The 13,314-nt window shown below is 37.7% G+C and overlaps 1 protein-coding gene across 1 annotated transcript; it reads right to left on the minus strand.

The window, feature by feature from the left end:
• Nucleotides 1-6,130: 6,130 nt before the first annotated feature.
• LOC147616777 (uncharacterized) lies at nucleotides 6,131-13,101 on the minus strand. The gene is made up of 6 exons (XM_086777841.1): nucleotides 11,687-13,101; nucleotides 11,348-11,424; nucleotides 10,984-11,026; nucleotides 10,657-10,810; nucleotides 6,760-6,841; nucleotides 6,131-6,616 (listed from the first exon to the last, which is right to left on the minus strand). Exons 1-6 carry the CDS (start codon nucleotides 12,651-12,653, stop codon nucleotides 6,377-6,379), a joined length of 1,563 nt encoding a protein of 520 aa, XP_086633967.1. The 5' UTR covers nucleotides 12,654-13,101; the 3' UTR covers nucleotides 6,131-6,376.
• Between the last annotated feature and the right edge of the window lie 213 nt (nucleotides 13,102-13,314).

Here is a 13,314-nt window from a genome sequence, read left to right on the forward strand (position 1 = left end):
AACTAAATATAGGACAGTCCTGTCCTTGTAACAACACGCGAGCCTACGAGGCTAGGAGGAGGGAATATTCTCTCCTTGAACATTAGCGAAGTCAGGAAATATATTGAAATTCGGCGACACATTAATCCGTTAAGACAAACACGGCTCTCGAGTGTCTCTGCTGGTTGTCACACGCATCCCTGTGCAAAAGCTGTCGGCGACGGGGACATAGGCGCTGCAGTACCCTCGTTCACTCATACCATGCATGCAGCAAATATTATAGTAAGCTCAAGCTTGGAAGTGCGCGACGCAAGAAAGTTGAAGCTTGCCAAGTTACCAAGGCTTTTTACTGAACTGACTGCAGCTGTCTGCTCTTAGTACGCAATACGCATGCAAAAGTTGCAAATTGCGATAGGGGAAAAAGGCCGCTCAAAGTCGCTGCTTTTAAAAGCCTGGAAAAATAGCAGTTGCAAATAGTAGTATAGTACTCCCCATTGCCAGTCTAAATAACATTAGAAAATTTGAGAAGGCTGGTTCTCTTAGCTAGCCAACCCACGTGGATCGTCTGTCCAATTTGCCCACGCAACACTAAGCTACCATAATAAATAATCCGTGTAACCATAGTAGATACACCAGTACTAACTACCACTGATCACGGTAGCAATTATCCTAAGCCCTAGGCCTTAGCCTCTGCTACCTTCGTTACCGTTCATAGAAATCAGGCCATACTCCTAGCTTCCTAAGCTCGCATCTCCACGCGGGTTTCAACGTTTGAAAAGGCTTGACACTAGGTTAAGATAGCATCTAATTAAATTGATTCATGTGAGAAAAGTCTCATGCCCATGGATGTTCAAAAACATAAATTCCTTTGTTGGCTTTGAAATGGGTAGAATGTCCTTTGCATTGAGGCCCTTTAGTGCATTCACGTGCTAACTACATCGTTTATTAAGGCAGTAAATGACTTAATCTTTTTCTAAAACTCATTGCACAATGGTGCACTATGTAACTTCCTCCTAACTTCTTAATATAATAGCCTTTTTTTTAAAAATGGTGCACATGGTTTCTTTAACTACGTGTTGGAACTCGCAAATGTACCATTCCAACTGAAGAACATGGAACCAATGCTTCAATTTGACTTCATGTATGTGACAATGGGCCAACATAGATGTATGTGTGGAAACCCAAAAATAAAAAAGGACCGAACCTTGGCTTAAGCATAAGAATGTGTAATCTCCTAGCTTAAAAAAATGCAAAGTATCACTTGGAATAACAAGAGGCTCTACTTGGAGCAATAAAACTACGTTATATAATCAATAGGTAAAATTATGTTCACAACTTTGAAACCGAATAATGGAAAGGAAACACAAACTAATTGTTTTTTCTTTCTTTTTCAAATACACAACCACCGAAAAGAAGCCATGCATCACAACATTCCACAATGAAAGAAGAAGTAAATTTGAATGGATAAGTTGATAAGGCTCATAGAATCTTATAAATTTCCATCAAGAAAAGGTGCTTTCAACTTGTCATTTTTTTCCCAAGAAAATGACTTCTTGAGAAGTCTAAGCAAACCACAAACTCATTTTGTTTATTGCACATCAAACACTAACGTTCTATTTCACAATATTGGAGGTTGCAATGCACGATCGTAACTTCACATTTAAGGTAGGTATCTAAAGAGATTGATTTTCGTCCAGTGGGAAAGCACGGTGGTTTCCCCAAGGCACACTAAAACATGGTTTAGTCAAGCCAATCTTGAATTTATTTGCTTTATTTCATTTATACGAGATCTAGAATATTGAACATGTCAACAAAATATCATTAGATATTGATGAGCCACTAGATATAACATGCTCTTTCAAGGCCCTCCATGTTCCTTAAGCAATTAATTGGCTCAAATTCACATTCATGATGCATGGTGTATATAAGTCATAGTTTTTGAGCTCTTAATGCAAGCAATGACACATAGCTCGATAAGTAATTTAGGAACACACCAAGCAAATATAATACTTTTTTAATTCTTCGAGTACTATTTTTTGAGAGCCCTAATTAATATGATGGACCTTGAGATGCAACATTTTAACATATTATTCGCAAAGGCATTGAATGTGAGTATGACTACAAACATGTTTTAAGCATGTAGTTTCAATCCATTTACTATGATCATGTCAAATCTAATAATCCACTAATGTTCATAAGTATATAATGGCCCTTTATGGAATTTGTGCAAGCTATGGCTGTCTACATACTACTTCTTACTATTTACAATTAAAGATTCAATTGTATATTTTTATTGAAAATCTAATCTTGCTTATTATCAACATCATAATTTAATATTTGCTCCATCATTGTTGTTGAATAATTTCATCAAAAAGGTCTTTTGACTATTGATAGAATAACCCCACTTGACTATATCTTGATCCCTATCCATGGTGTACCCATAACATCATAATAGGATGACATCAACACAACCCTTAGTGATAAAATTCTTCTAATGTTTACTATTTTTTGTATAAATCCTTAACTTAAAGCTTGAGGATGCACAAGGGATATGCCCATATATGTACAAATTGATCTCACCTTCCCCACCCTCAAACACGACCACTCAAAACAATTGAACACATCCACAAAGTGATTTCCCAACCCATTTATATGCATCATGATATTTTGAGCCCAAGTGATTTCCACCGAGTCCTCAAAATTCTTTTAAATATTTAGATATCTTTTGATATGGAGGTTTTAGGGCTGTTGATTGAAAATTGTAAATCAATCATGTGGGAAAAGAGAGGTGAGAAAAACGTAGCACTTTTTTTGTAGATATACCATAACTTCCATTTTGCTTGAAATCCTTATTGCATGCATTGTGAAGTAGTTCATGAGAATAAATGGGTGAGTAGACACACTTTAGGTACGAAAACTTCCAAAATAGAACCTCCTACTAAGCTATAGTCTTGCATGAAGGTATAGTCTCCCAAAAAAGTACATAGTTTATATTTCAACGCACCATGAAGAATTGCATGCAAAAGGAAGATTACTAATCAAGTTCAATGGATGAAGCTCTTAGGTTATAAAATTTTAGTGTGGAGTAAGAAAGGGATTAAATTATATTTTGAAGTAGAAATAGGGTTGTGGTTAGGAAATCCTCCCATTTTAAGTGTGGCTCAATCGAGTGTTGTGATAACACATTAATGGAGAAACAATTAAGGAGCCCCTAGGCCTTATATTCCAACTCTTGATATATCATCAAAGTTGTACCTACAACTTTAATATTGCACACCTTTGTGAACACATAATGACCATAAATGCAATTTTAACTAATAACCTCATAAATCATAACTTCTGTCTATTCTTTTTAAAAAAATTAAGCTAAATTAAATTTCTAGAATTCAAACTTGGAACCTATTGTTAAGTAGGTTATCGGCTCAAAAATGTGTGCTAAGTGCACATGCATTATGTGTACTCCATCATGCTAAGTTAGATGCAAGACTAAAAAGAAAAAGGCCCTGATACATTCTTGTGATCCATTTTTTGCTGTTTTATGAAGTTGTTATTACACTGAACAATGGGGGAATTGGCATATTTGTTTTCTTTATAAATACCAACCAAACATGGAAAATATTAATAAGCGCTTCCTACATCCATGTAAGGCACACATAAGCACGTGCACATATGCACACATACACACCCCCACACCCACACACACACGTGGGGCATTAAGTATGTATAGTCATAGGGTCTAACATTACAACCATGCTTCCAAACATAGGACCTAGAGTCAGAACTTTTATCCTTCCAAAAGAGTAAGACATTCTCACCTTATCTTCCTTCTCATTGAGGCACATGACCTTATACATTCCACAGTCTAGAGCTTTGATTCCATGCCTTGTGAGTTACCGCCCCTACATAATGTGAAATTTGGGGAATTAAAAAGTAAATTATAAACACTACACTATTTACACACATGGTTGCCATGGGTCTAAGATATATGAAGGTAGTAGTCCACCTCAATGTTTGAGATTTTTTTTTTTTGGCGAACCAGTACAACAATCCTCTTCACCACAGAAATTATAATTTTGAATAGGCTTTTTCTTTGTGCATCTTATTTTTTATTATAGCTAGACTTTGATTTTTTTAAAGGAGAAAATTTTACTTATCTTTTAAGTTTTTGGCGAGCAAAATATACAGAATTAAGCATGTTATTGAGGCTTGCGTTAGGCATTATCTCATAGATTTCACTTATTTAGTTGCTTGGATAAGTAGATTCCTGGTAGCCTTTGTGAAAGCATTCTTTCCAAAAGATCTTCTAGTAAGACTTAGCATTTAGAAGTTTCTTTGGATGCACTGGACATAAATCATCTTCTCACACTATGCTCTTGTTTTCTTGGTGGCATTAATCCCAATCAAATTGAGAAGTTTTTTTCATAAAGATTGAACCTTATCTTTTAGTCCACAGAAAGCCTAAGAGTCCACCTTCTAATCCATCTAGCTAGGAGTCCTAGGCTGTTATTGTTTATATATATCTTATATTAGATGCAACAAGTATAAACAAGTGAGGACGTGAGCATGCACATGCATGACTAACGAGTATGTGTGTTTATGTGCGCAAGTATGTGTGTGTAAATAAGTAAGGGGAGATATATTGAAACTAAAGCACTGGAGTGGACACAATGTGGTTTCTATGATTTGGTAGCTATAGAGAAAATCTCTCTCTCTCTCTCTCTCTCTCTCTCTCTCTCTCTCTCTCTCTCTCTCTCTCTCTCTCTCTCCCCTCCCCTTATTTATTTTCTCAATTTTTAAGAAAAATCATGCTTGTTTGCATGTAAGGAAGAAAGGGATTAGGGATTGGAGTAGACAGAACACAGGGGGCTAGCCCTCAACATGCTCATCAAATTAATCTATCCATAACAAGTAGGGACCAAGGTGCAAATCAATATACCCATAACAAGTAGGAACCAAATACACAGGTATTGAATCATCTCTTGATCATATAGACATATGTCTCACGTATTGACAAACAAATCTTGAAATCAACCATTAACTTGTAATCTAATTTGAAGTTTCTTGTGGGGTGCTTGAGTTGGGTGGGTTGGTGTAATCTAATGTATAGACTATTTGAAGTTTCTTGTTGGCTACTTGAGTTGGGGTGAGTTGGTGTAGATGGCTCCCAAGAAGAGAGCCCAGGTTGGAACCCCTCCCTCGACCAAAGAAATCCTTTGCTACCTAGCTCTTGAAAAATAAAAGTTCCTTGTTGAAGAGGATTTGTAATAGTGATGAAATCGATATATGAGAGTGGCCTAAAAAAACCTCATAGAACTGACTACATGTCTCTCCTTGATTTATTGTTTTGTGGGAGTTTACAAGTCACCCAATGATAATTATCATATTATGTATTATTTCTAATGTGTTGTGATTAATCAACCTTGAACTCTTGTAGAATTTGTGAAGAGGCTCTTTTTTCACGGTGTAACGACACAATTTAAGTGTTGTTAAGTGCAGTTAAAAGCAGCTCAATTATGTAAAAATGTATTCCCAATACTGTAAAGCTTACATGATTCAACTCAAAATATTTGAGTGTGCACTTTTCTATTCAAATTAAATTTAACCTATGACTATAAAATCAAATTCGAATGAAACTTCCATTGGTTCTCTATCAAATATCTATATCAGGGGTCTAAGGTCTTACCAAATAACTTCTTGTAATTAAAGATACAGTATTGGCACCAATGTTTGGGACACATTTTTGACTTAACTTGACATGAATCCTTCTCACCATTGGTTGAACAAGAAAATGCAAATTTGAACAAGCATTTTCTTCATAATTTCATCCAATTATTACTATTTTTGAAAATTGGAGGTAGCATTTTCAGTTCTACCCGTCTTTTTCCAAAACCCTAATTGGCACGATAAGGAGCAAACTTTCCTTGTGGCAAAGCCACGAGTAGATATATATCTCGTCACGCGTGTTGAGCAATTAATTGGTGAATAGAAAAGACAACACGCACTCGCACGTGCACGCACGCACGTATACATATACATATACATATATATATTATATCGTCACGAGTGGATATATATACTCTTAACTTTTGGTCAATGAGCATTTAATTGGTGCATCAGCAGCCAACCAAAAAAACAAACACGCACACACGGGTAAAACAGGAGGCCGGAAAACGATTGGAACTTGCCTAGAAACAATTTTACATACAAGCCACGATCATGGAGTGCCATGAAAGAAAAAGGCTCCCATGATGGAGCCGTAGAGCCTCAGTGATATTGCCTATCCTCTACATCAAGAAGTTTTTCGTTTTGCTGCCTTGCAGCCAAGGGAGAGAGTCATGTTACTAGCATGTCTTTTCATGCAAACACTCTAAGTAGAGAATAGAATTATCCCCTGCCCTCAACACTTCAGAAGTGGAAGCTCTTTGGGCCCATCATTAAGCTCTCCAACTTGCCAGCCAGGTCTGCCGAGGGTGAAGTCCAAGCTAGGTAACTTGGGAGCCACGTTGTTTGCTCGTTGCGAGGCGACCAATTCAGAAAGTGTGGATGTGTTGTTGTATGGCTCGTGGCGGCTTTCACTGTTGGAGATTAATGCTATCATGTGTGGGTGCTTCCGAGCAGCTGGTTGGAGATCTTCAGGCTGAAAAGGAATGCCGAACAAAGGACCTGCGTTAGCTCTGAGAGAGAGACACAGACACAGACACAGACAGAGACACAGACACAGACACAGACAGAGAGAGAGATGGCTATGATCCCTATAAACATCGAAAACCATTCCCTTACCTTCAAAAATGTACTGGTGGTGGGCGCTTGTAATTGTGATCGTGGAAATGCAGTACGTTGCAATGTGGCCGACTCCAAATACCTGCAACACTAAAGCCGTTTACGTTCAACTATGAAGGAAGAGCTTTACAAACCACATATACTTCACGTACATTCAAAGGACCTACAGCTGCTTGCACATTCAAAGGGTGTTTATAACCATTCTTTGATTGAACACCTTTTATTCAAAGGCCCATTCTTTGATTGAACACCTTTGGCGTTTATAAGCCTTTCCCTGATAATCTCCACCCTCTAAACTCGTGGGCCCTTTTCTTTATCCAGTGCTTTTGTTCCCATCAATGCATTTAAACGAGATTTGAACAGCCCTTCCATAAGTTAAATTCTGTATATTTTCATAAAATCTCTGGTTTTAAACCCTTAGTTTCTTTCCTTTTGCAAGAACTTTAACCCCTATTTCTCTCCACATGCTATGCTTACATACTAAGGATTGGCTCCCCTTATAAGTCTACATAGAAGTAATTGCCCACTTAGTGATTATTTGCTAAAATAGAGATGAGTTATGAACACGACTACAAAATGTACATGACAAGATCTTGTGTTGGGAAGGTGGAACAATACATCGGCTCACACAAGCTGCCCCTATTGTGTAGTTCATATAGGCATCGAACCTGGGCCCCTATCATGACACCCGATCGTTCTACCAACTTGACTACACCAACGTCCAAGGGTTGTACATGACAAGATCTACAAGGTTGATGTTTCTTGTGATGTCGTGAATCAACTTCCTTTTTTTTTCTTAAGGCTTTTTCTCTCCTAGAGAGATTAAGATACTCAAGCAACACAAATGATATGTACACTCAAACTATAAGGTCTCTTAAAGACATGAACTATATGCTAATAATTAGTGGTTGGAGTGAACGCCTCTCATGAACAGGTCTCAAGATTATATATATGGCAATAATAAAATGAAAATAAATATTAGTGGAGTTTTAGTGGTTGGAGTTTACATCTCTCAAGAAGAGGTCTCAAGATTAAGCCTAAAATATGCACAAAGACATGCATAAATGAAAACAAATACCAACAATGAAAATTTAGGAGTTTGAGCTAAAGAATTCAAGGGCAATTTAAATGAATTTATCTAGTAACAGTTTATGGTTTGGGTGATTTGATCAATCAATTTAAATGAATTTACCTAGTAACACTTTATGGTTTGGGTGTTTTGAGTTATGATCAATGGGACCACAATAACTTAAAGGCTAAGAAAAAAATTAATGAAGGGATTAGGCATATATAAATTACTCAAGTGACTTCAATGCAAAAAAAAGTTATAATATTGTCTTATCTAAAAGAAAGCATAAACAAGGTGGAATCTTGACGAGTTTATTTCAAACCATAAGTGAACTTATAATGAAATATATATATATATATATATATATATATATATATATATATATATATATATATATATATATATGATGAAATCCCTTTAAAATGTGGACATCATTTAAAGATGCACTATAGTCAGTTTGATGAAAGTCAATGCATCATTTAATACAAACATGTATATTTCGTTCATGCATTGGAAGCCCTTATCTCTTGGAACTTGATCTTCATGAATAGAAAAAACCTAAATGCATGCTTTTGCATCTATTGATGATAATTTCAAAGCAAGCACAATAAAAAACACCTCTCCACATATAAAGACTTTAGTAGAATAAACAGAGTTCAATTCTAACGTAGCATGGATTTCTCATTGGGTCAAGCATTTTAGGGTTGTGTGCTAAGTTACCACCTCAATCGTTATGGGTCACTTTTTTCAATGTTTGACTTGTTGCTTGAGAATGTTTGTCTTGACATATTTACATTCTTTAATCTTCAACATGACTCCAATATTTAATCATTTCATGCATTGACATTTATTTAAAATTATTTGTATAGTTGACTTTCACTTGTTAGTTTGAGAACAAATTTATTCACATTACATGCATATCGATATGGCTATTTTCTTCAAATACAAAATTCAAGTTCTAAACTTGTTTTAGAAATGGATACACCGATTGTAGTGCATAAAACAACTTGGAACATCATGATACAAACATTTTAAACATTTGATTATATTAAGAGTTTTATATTTTACTATTTTTGAATATAAACACTGCATAATGTTTTACTTTAGTCTCAAGCATATGTTTATGTAAACTTGATATATTACATTAGTTTGAAACATGGGATGGATTTAGTTCATTGTTCACATCTTTTATTTAATGACCTTAATTAAGTAAAAATACTTGATAGCTAACTAAGTAGGATTATTATAAATACAAAAGAATGAGTTGGAGGGATAATGCCTTACCTTGATGTGAAGCCAAATTCATTTCATATGTAAACATTATACTATTCAAGCAAGGTTTCACACCAAATGGCACCTATTGTACGATGCATGTGAAATGTAAAATAATATTACTAATGTAAGTCTAGAGTGAAATCTAGTCTATGAGTAGTTGAAATTATATGTGGTGAAGAAAAATATTATGAAAAGACCATGATCTCCCTTGTGAGCTATGCTTTAGCTATAGAAATATAATATTGTTTGAGTTTTTGGGCTTAAATAGCAAACTATGTCACATAAAGGCATGCAATGCAAACCATATTACATAAAATTTTAATCATTGGCTTATGGTGAGATAACTTGCATGTAGAAGATACCATGTGAATGGCTTATAAATTTAGCTCTAGGACATATTTAGACCGCGCTCTAGTAGGAAAATAACTTATCGATATGTGTCCACATTAAATAATTAGTTATTACTATGGAGCAAATGACACAAATAGTACCATTTAATAAGCTCACATGAAATTCTTTATAAATCTTAAGTACTTTATATAGAAGAAATTTAAATGGCACTAAAAAAGCTGCATGACTAAGTTGAATTACAAAATCAAATCCTCGAGGTTAATTGATGTGCATAGGCATGAAAAAAGGCTTTTTTAGATTTGAAGCATATATTTATGCACACATGGAAAATGAGATCCTTCATTTTTTGAACTCAAAAGTGTGCACTCCCTAAAGGGGAAGTTTGTGGGTTTGAGATCTAGCTACTACAAAGAACATCTATATTAAAGATCGATCATATAAACCCTTAACCTTTTTAGGACTAGCTAGATAATACATTTTTGGCACTAGAAATCAATATGTTATTTTCAGTGGCATTCTCTATGGTGACAAATATTATAAATGTAATTTGTGGATTTAGAGAACCAAATTGTAGATAAAATTATGCATATTCCTTCTTCTTTTTTAAGAAAAGCTTGCATAATCTTACATGGAGCTTGGCTCAAGTTTTACACATTCATACACTCCTTAAATAAACGTTATATAAGAATACCAAGCAGAATGAGTAGGGATTAACTTGTGGCATCTAGTCACGACGAGGAGTAGAACTATTCCACAGATTGACACCTCAAGGACATACCACTAATTTTCAAGGGCCAATGTATGATCATAAAAGGGGGAAGGCCTAATCATAAATTGGATGAGAAACAAGCCTTGGCATATATGAAGGCAATATTGTGGTAGAACTAATGCCCCCTTGCATGAGGGCATCACCCTCTTGCATAAGGGCATGCATAACCCTCTCTCACATGAGGGGATGCTTACCTACCTATGGCTTACGTTATGGCTTTAAGGGTTTTTAAGGGCATATGTGTAGTGTGAAGATGTAGCAAGATTTAAGGTTGTTTTCATCTCCTTCCTCTTCGCCATCGCCACCGGCTTGGCGGGCTCTTCCCCTGCACTACGAAATGGGGCTCTTCCGGTGGGATGAAAGAGTGTGTGTTTGTCCTCTAGCATGCACTACGAGTTAATTGAGGTACGGAGGAGGGCCGGCGTAATCATACCCGTTATATTGTTGAGTAGAAGAACACAAATGGTTTTGCGGCTGAGCTTCTTTGCTTTGCATGTCCAAAGCAGGCGATTGAACGTTGCTAGTCGCTGCGTTCGAATCTCTGTTGGTGAAGGCAGAGCGGTAGCCCTCGCTTACGTCCGATGGTCCTGATATTAAAAAAAAAAAAGAGACCCTATTTACAAAAGCGAATAATAACTAATCTTGTTGCAGATAATTATTACTTGCCTAGGAATATAGTTGTAGTGAAAGCCAAAATAAAAAATAAAAAAACTACCATGCAAATCAAAGGTTTATCTTTGGTTAAAGGGTATCCCGCTACCTGCATAGGATGGCTTGTCTGTTGTTTTCACCGTCCGGTACATCTGCATTGGCACATTATATATCGTATTACTCGACACATTCATGATTGAGCATTCCCTTCATAAGACACTAGATTTTGATTGGGCATAGCATGTCCTGCACTGATATCTACCGCGGTAGCTTTTCCGTCAAGGTCGAAAAAGCATTTTCAATTTGCACAGATCACTGATTTTTTCTACCTTGATCTACCCTTCTTTAACCTTAAGTAAAGTCGGAGCAATGATGTGCACAGTGCACATTATTTCCGACCTTTGCGAGGATTCTTTCCTTGTCCGGACAAACGCAGGGATGAGAAAAGAAGGGAGAATGTCATGGATAGCTACCTGCAGGTGGCTCTTCACATGGGCGAGTGTAAGGTCCTTCACATTCATCAGCTCCAACACCGATTTCGGGGTGGCTCCTGCCAAAAACCATAGATGATACAGTCTCTTAACATCACTTCGATCAAGACTTTCAGTAATTAACCAATCATACACCAAAACACAACATTAAAGATAAAATTAGTGATTGCTTTAATTAATAATGTGAGGAGAGCTCCTAGGGTTTTGGGGGAAAAAACCCTTCTCTACCACCAATTTAGTGATTTGCTCTAAGCTTGAGAACAGCTAGCTAGTTAATTAGTGACCAGCTTTAATGATTGAGAGAGGTTAGGGTTTGCATACTTTCGTGGCCTCCGAGTAGCTCAACGGCGTGCACAAAGTGGGCATGCAAGGTGCTGGTCCATCTCATCCTGGGAGCCCTCATGCTTCTCTTAGTGGATAATTTTCCCATGAACCTTGAACGCAGGTAATTATCTCGGTAAGCCGAGTTCGTGCTCATCATTGGCCTGAGAGCTCCCGTAGTATTTGATGTGTTGTCTGTACTACCATTAAAGGCGTTGTAGCTGCTCCTAATCCCAAAATTAGAGAAAGGGTTAAACTTGAGCTGATCACTAAACCTTTGCACCCCTTCACTCTTGTAGGATGAAGAATTTGGGACTGCAGCAACATTGATATAATTCTTAGCTGAGGGCAAGTGGACAGAGGAGAAGGGTGGAATGTTTATGAAGTTGCTGTTCATGTCAACTGAACCTTGGATTTGAACAGTGCCCATATTTGCTGCAGATGCTGATGACACTTTGCTTGCTAATGGATTAGTCTCCATAATTAAGCAAGACTGAGGGGCAATTACACTATGTTGAGGATATATGCTGGCCTTAAGGTTAGTGTAATTATGAGGATTAGGTGGTGGTGTGCTTTCCTTAAGCGGCAGAGAAGAATCGGGCGCTAAGCAAAGGTCTGTAGACACACCCTTTTGGAAACCTTTGTCGCCCATCGTTACTACTCCAGTTGAACTGCTAGGACTAGCTTTGTCGGTAATGTTGTTATTGGAGCTGCTACTAGATCTTCTCCGCATGAGTTCCAAGCCCAAGTCTCGCTCCTTGATTCTACTAATACTGTTGGTGGTGGTGGTGGTCTTGTTGTTGTTAGTGGTGGTGGTAATGGTAGACCTTCCTGAGGCCGATGCTGGCCTCAAGCTCACAGCACAGCCGCCGCCGCTGCTGCATGGTGGGCTTATCTGAAGTGACAAATCAGGATGGCAAGACTCCACTGCAGCCCTTGCCTTAGGGTAGAACCCTTCTTGCAGCATTTGTGTAATCTTCAAACTTGAAAATTACACGACCTAGTATTAGGTTTTCTCTAAAACTACTGCTCTAGTAGAAGCCAGTTGATGCCATGGAGATGATTCAACGCGTTCAAAGACATGAGACAGCAAAGATCACAATCTTCGGAGAAGCGCCCATGAGGGTGTAACAAGCTTCTACTGCAAACAGATCGCACTCAGTGAGGCGATGAGTACATAGCAAGGAGGGGGTAGTATTTGAGATCACTCGGCGAGCTCATGAAGCGATGGGGAAGCCTGTGTGTGTGTGTGTGTGTGTGAGAGAGAGAGAGAGAGAGAGAGAGAGAGCTTGTTGATAGCAGTGAAGGAAAGCTATGGCGGAAGTAACAGTAGCTTCAAGGACAACAGAGAGAGAGAGAGAGAGAGAGAGAGAGAGAGAGAGAGGGGTGTGTGGGGGGGGGAGAGAGAGGGGGGCACAGAGAAAGAGATGCAAAGTGAGAAGAAGAGAAGGGGGCGCAGTAAAAACAGCCTAGATTTTACCCACGTAGAAAGATCGGAACCCCTTTTTCCTAACGCGCCCAAAAGTCCATGATGATTACGCTCCGCGACGGCTTTTTAAGTTTTTACCCCAGCTCCACAGGCTTTGCTGTTTCACCTCGACGTATGCTTTTTACCACCATGGTCAACA

The sequence above is a fragment of the Cibotium barometz genome, chromosome 38 (assembly GCF_041138505.1).
Source record: "Cibotium barometz isolate CiBa-2024 chromosome 38, ASM4113850v1, whole genome shotgun sequence".
Lineage (NCBI taxonomy): Eukaryota > Viridiplantae > Streptophyta > Polypodiopsida > Cyatheales > Cibotiaceae > Cibotium > Cibotium barometz.

Bases quoted from the DNA above. Each gene is read 5' to 3' on its own strand.
- LOC147616777 (XM_086777841.1), bottom strand. From the start codon at position 12,653: ATGCTGCAAGAAGGGTTCTACCCTAAGGCAAGGGCTGCAGTGGAGTCT. The intron at 11,027-11,347 runs GTAGCTATCCAT...GTGCCAATGCAG, and splicing joins ATGTGAAGAGCCACCTGCAG to ATGTACCGGACGGTGAAAAC. The intron at 6,617-6,759 runs GTAAGGGAATGG...ATTCCTTTTCAG, and splicing joins CCACCAGTACATTTTTGAAG to CCTGAAGATCTCCAACCAGC.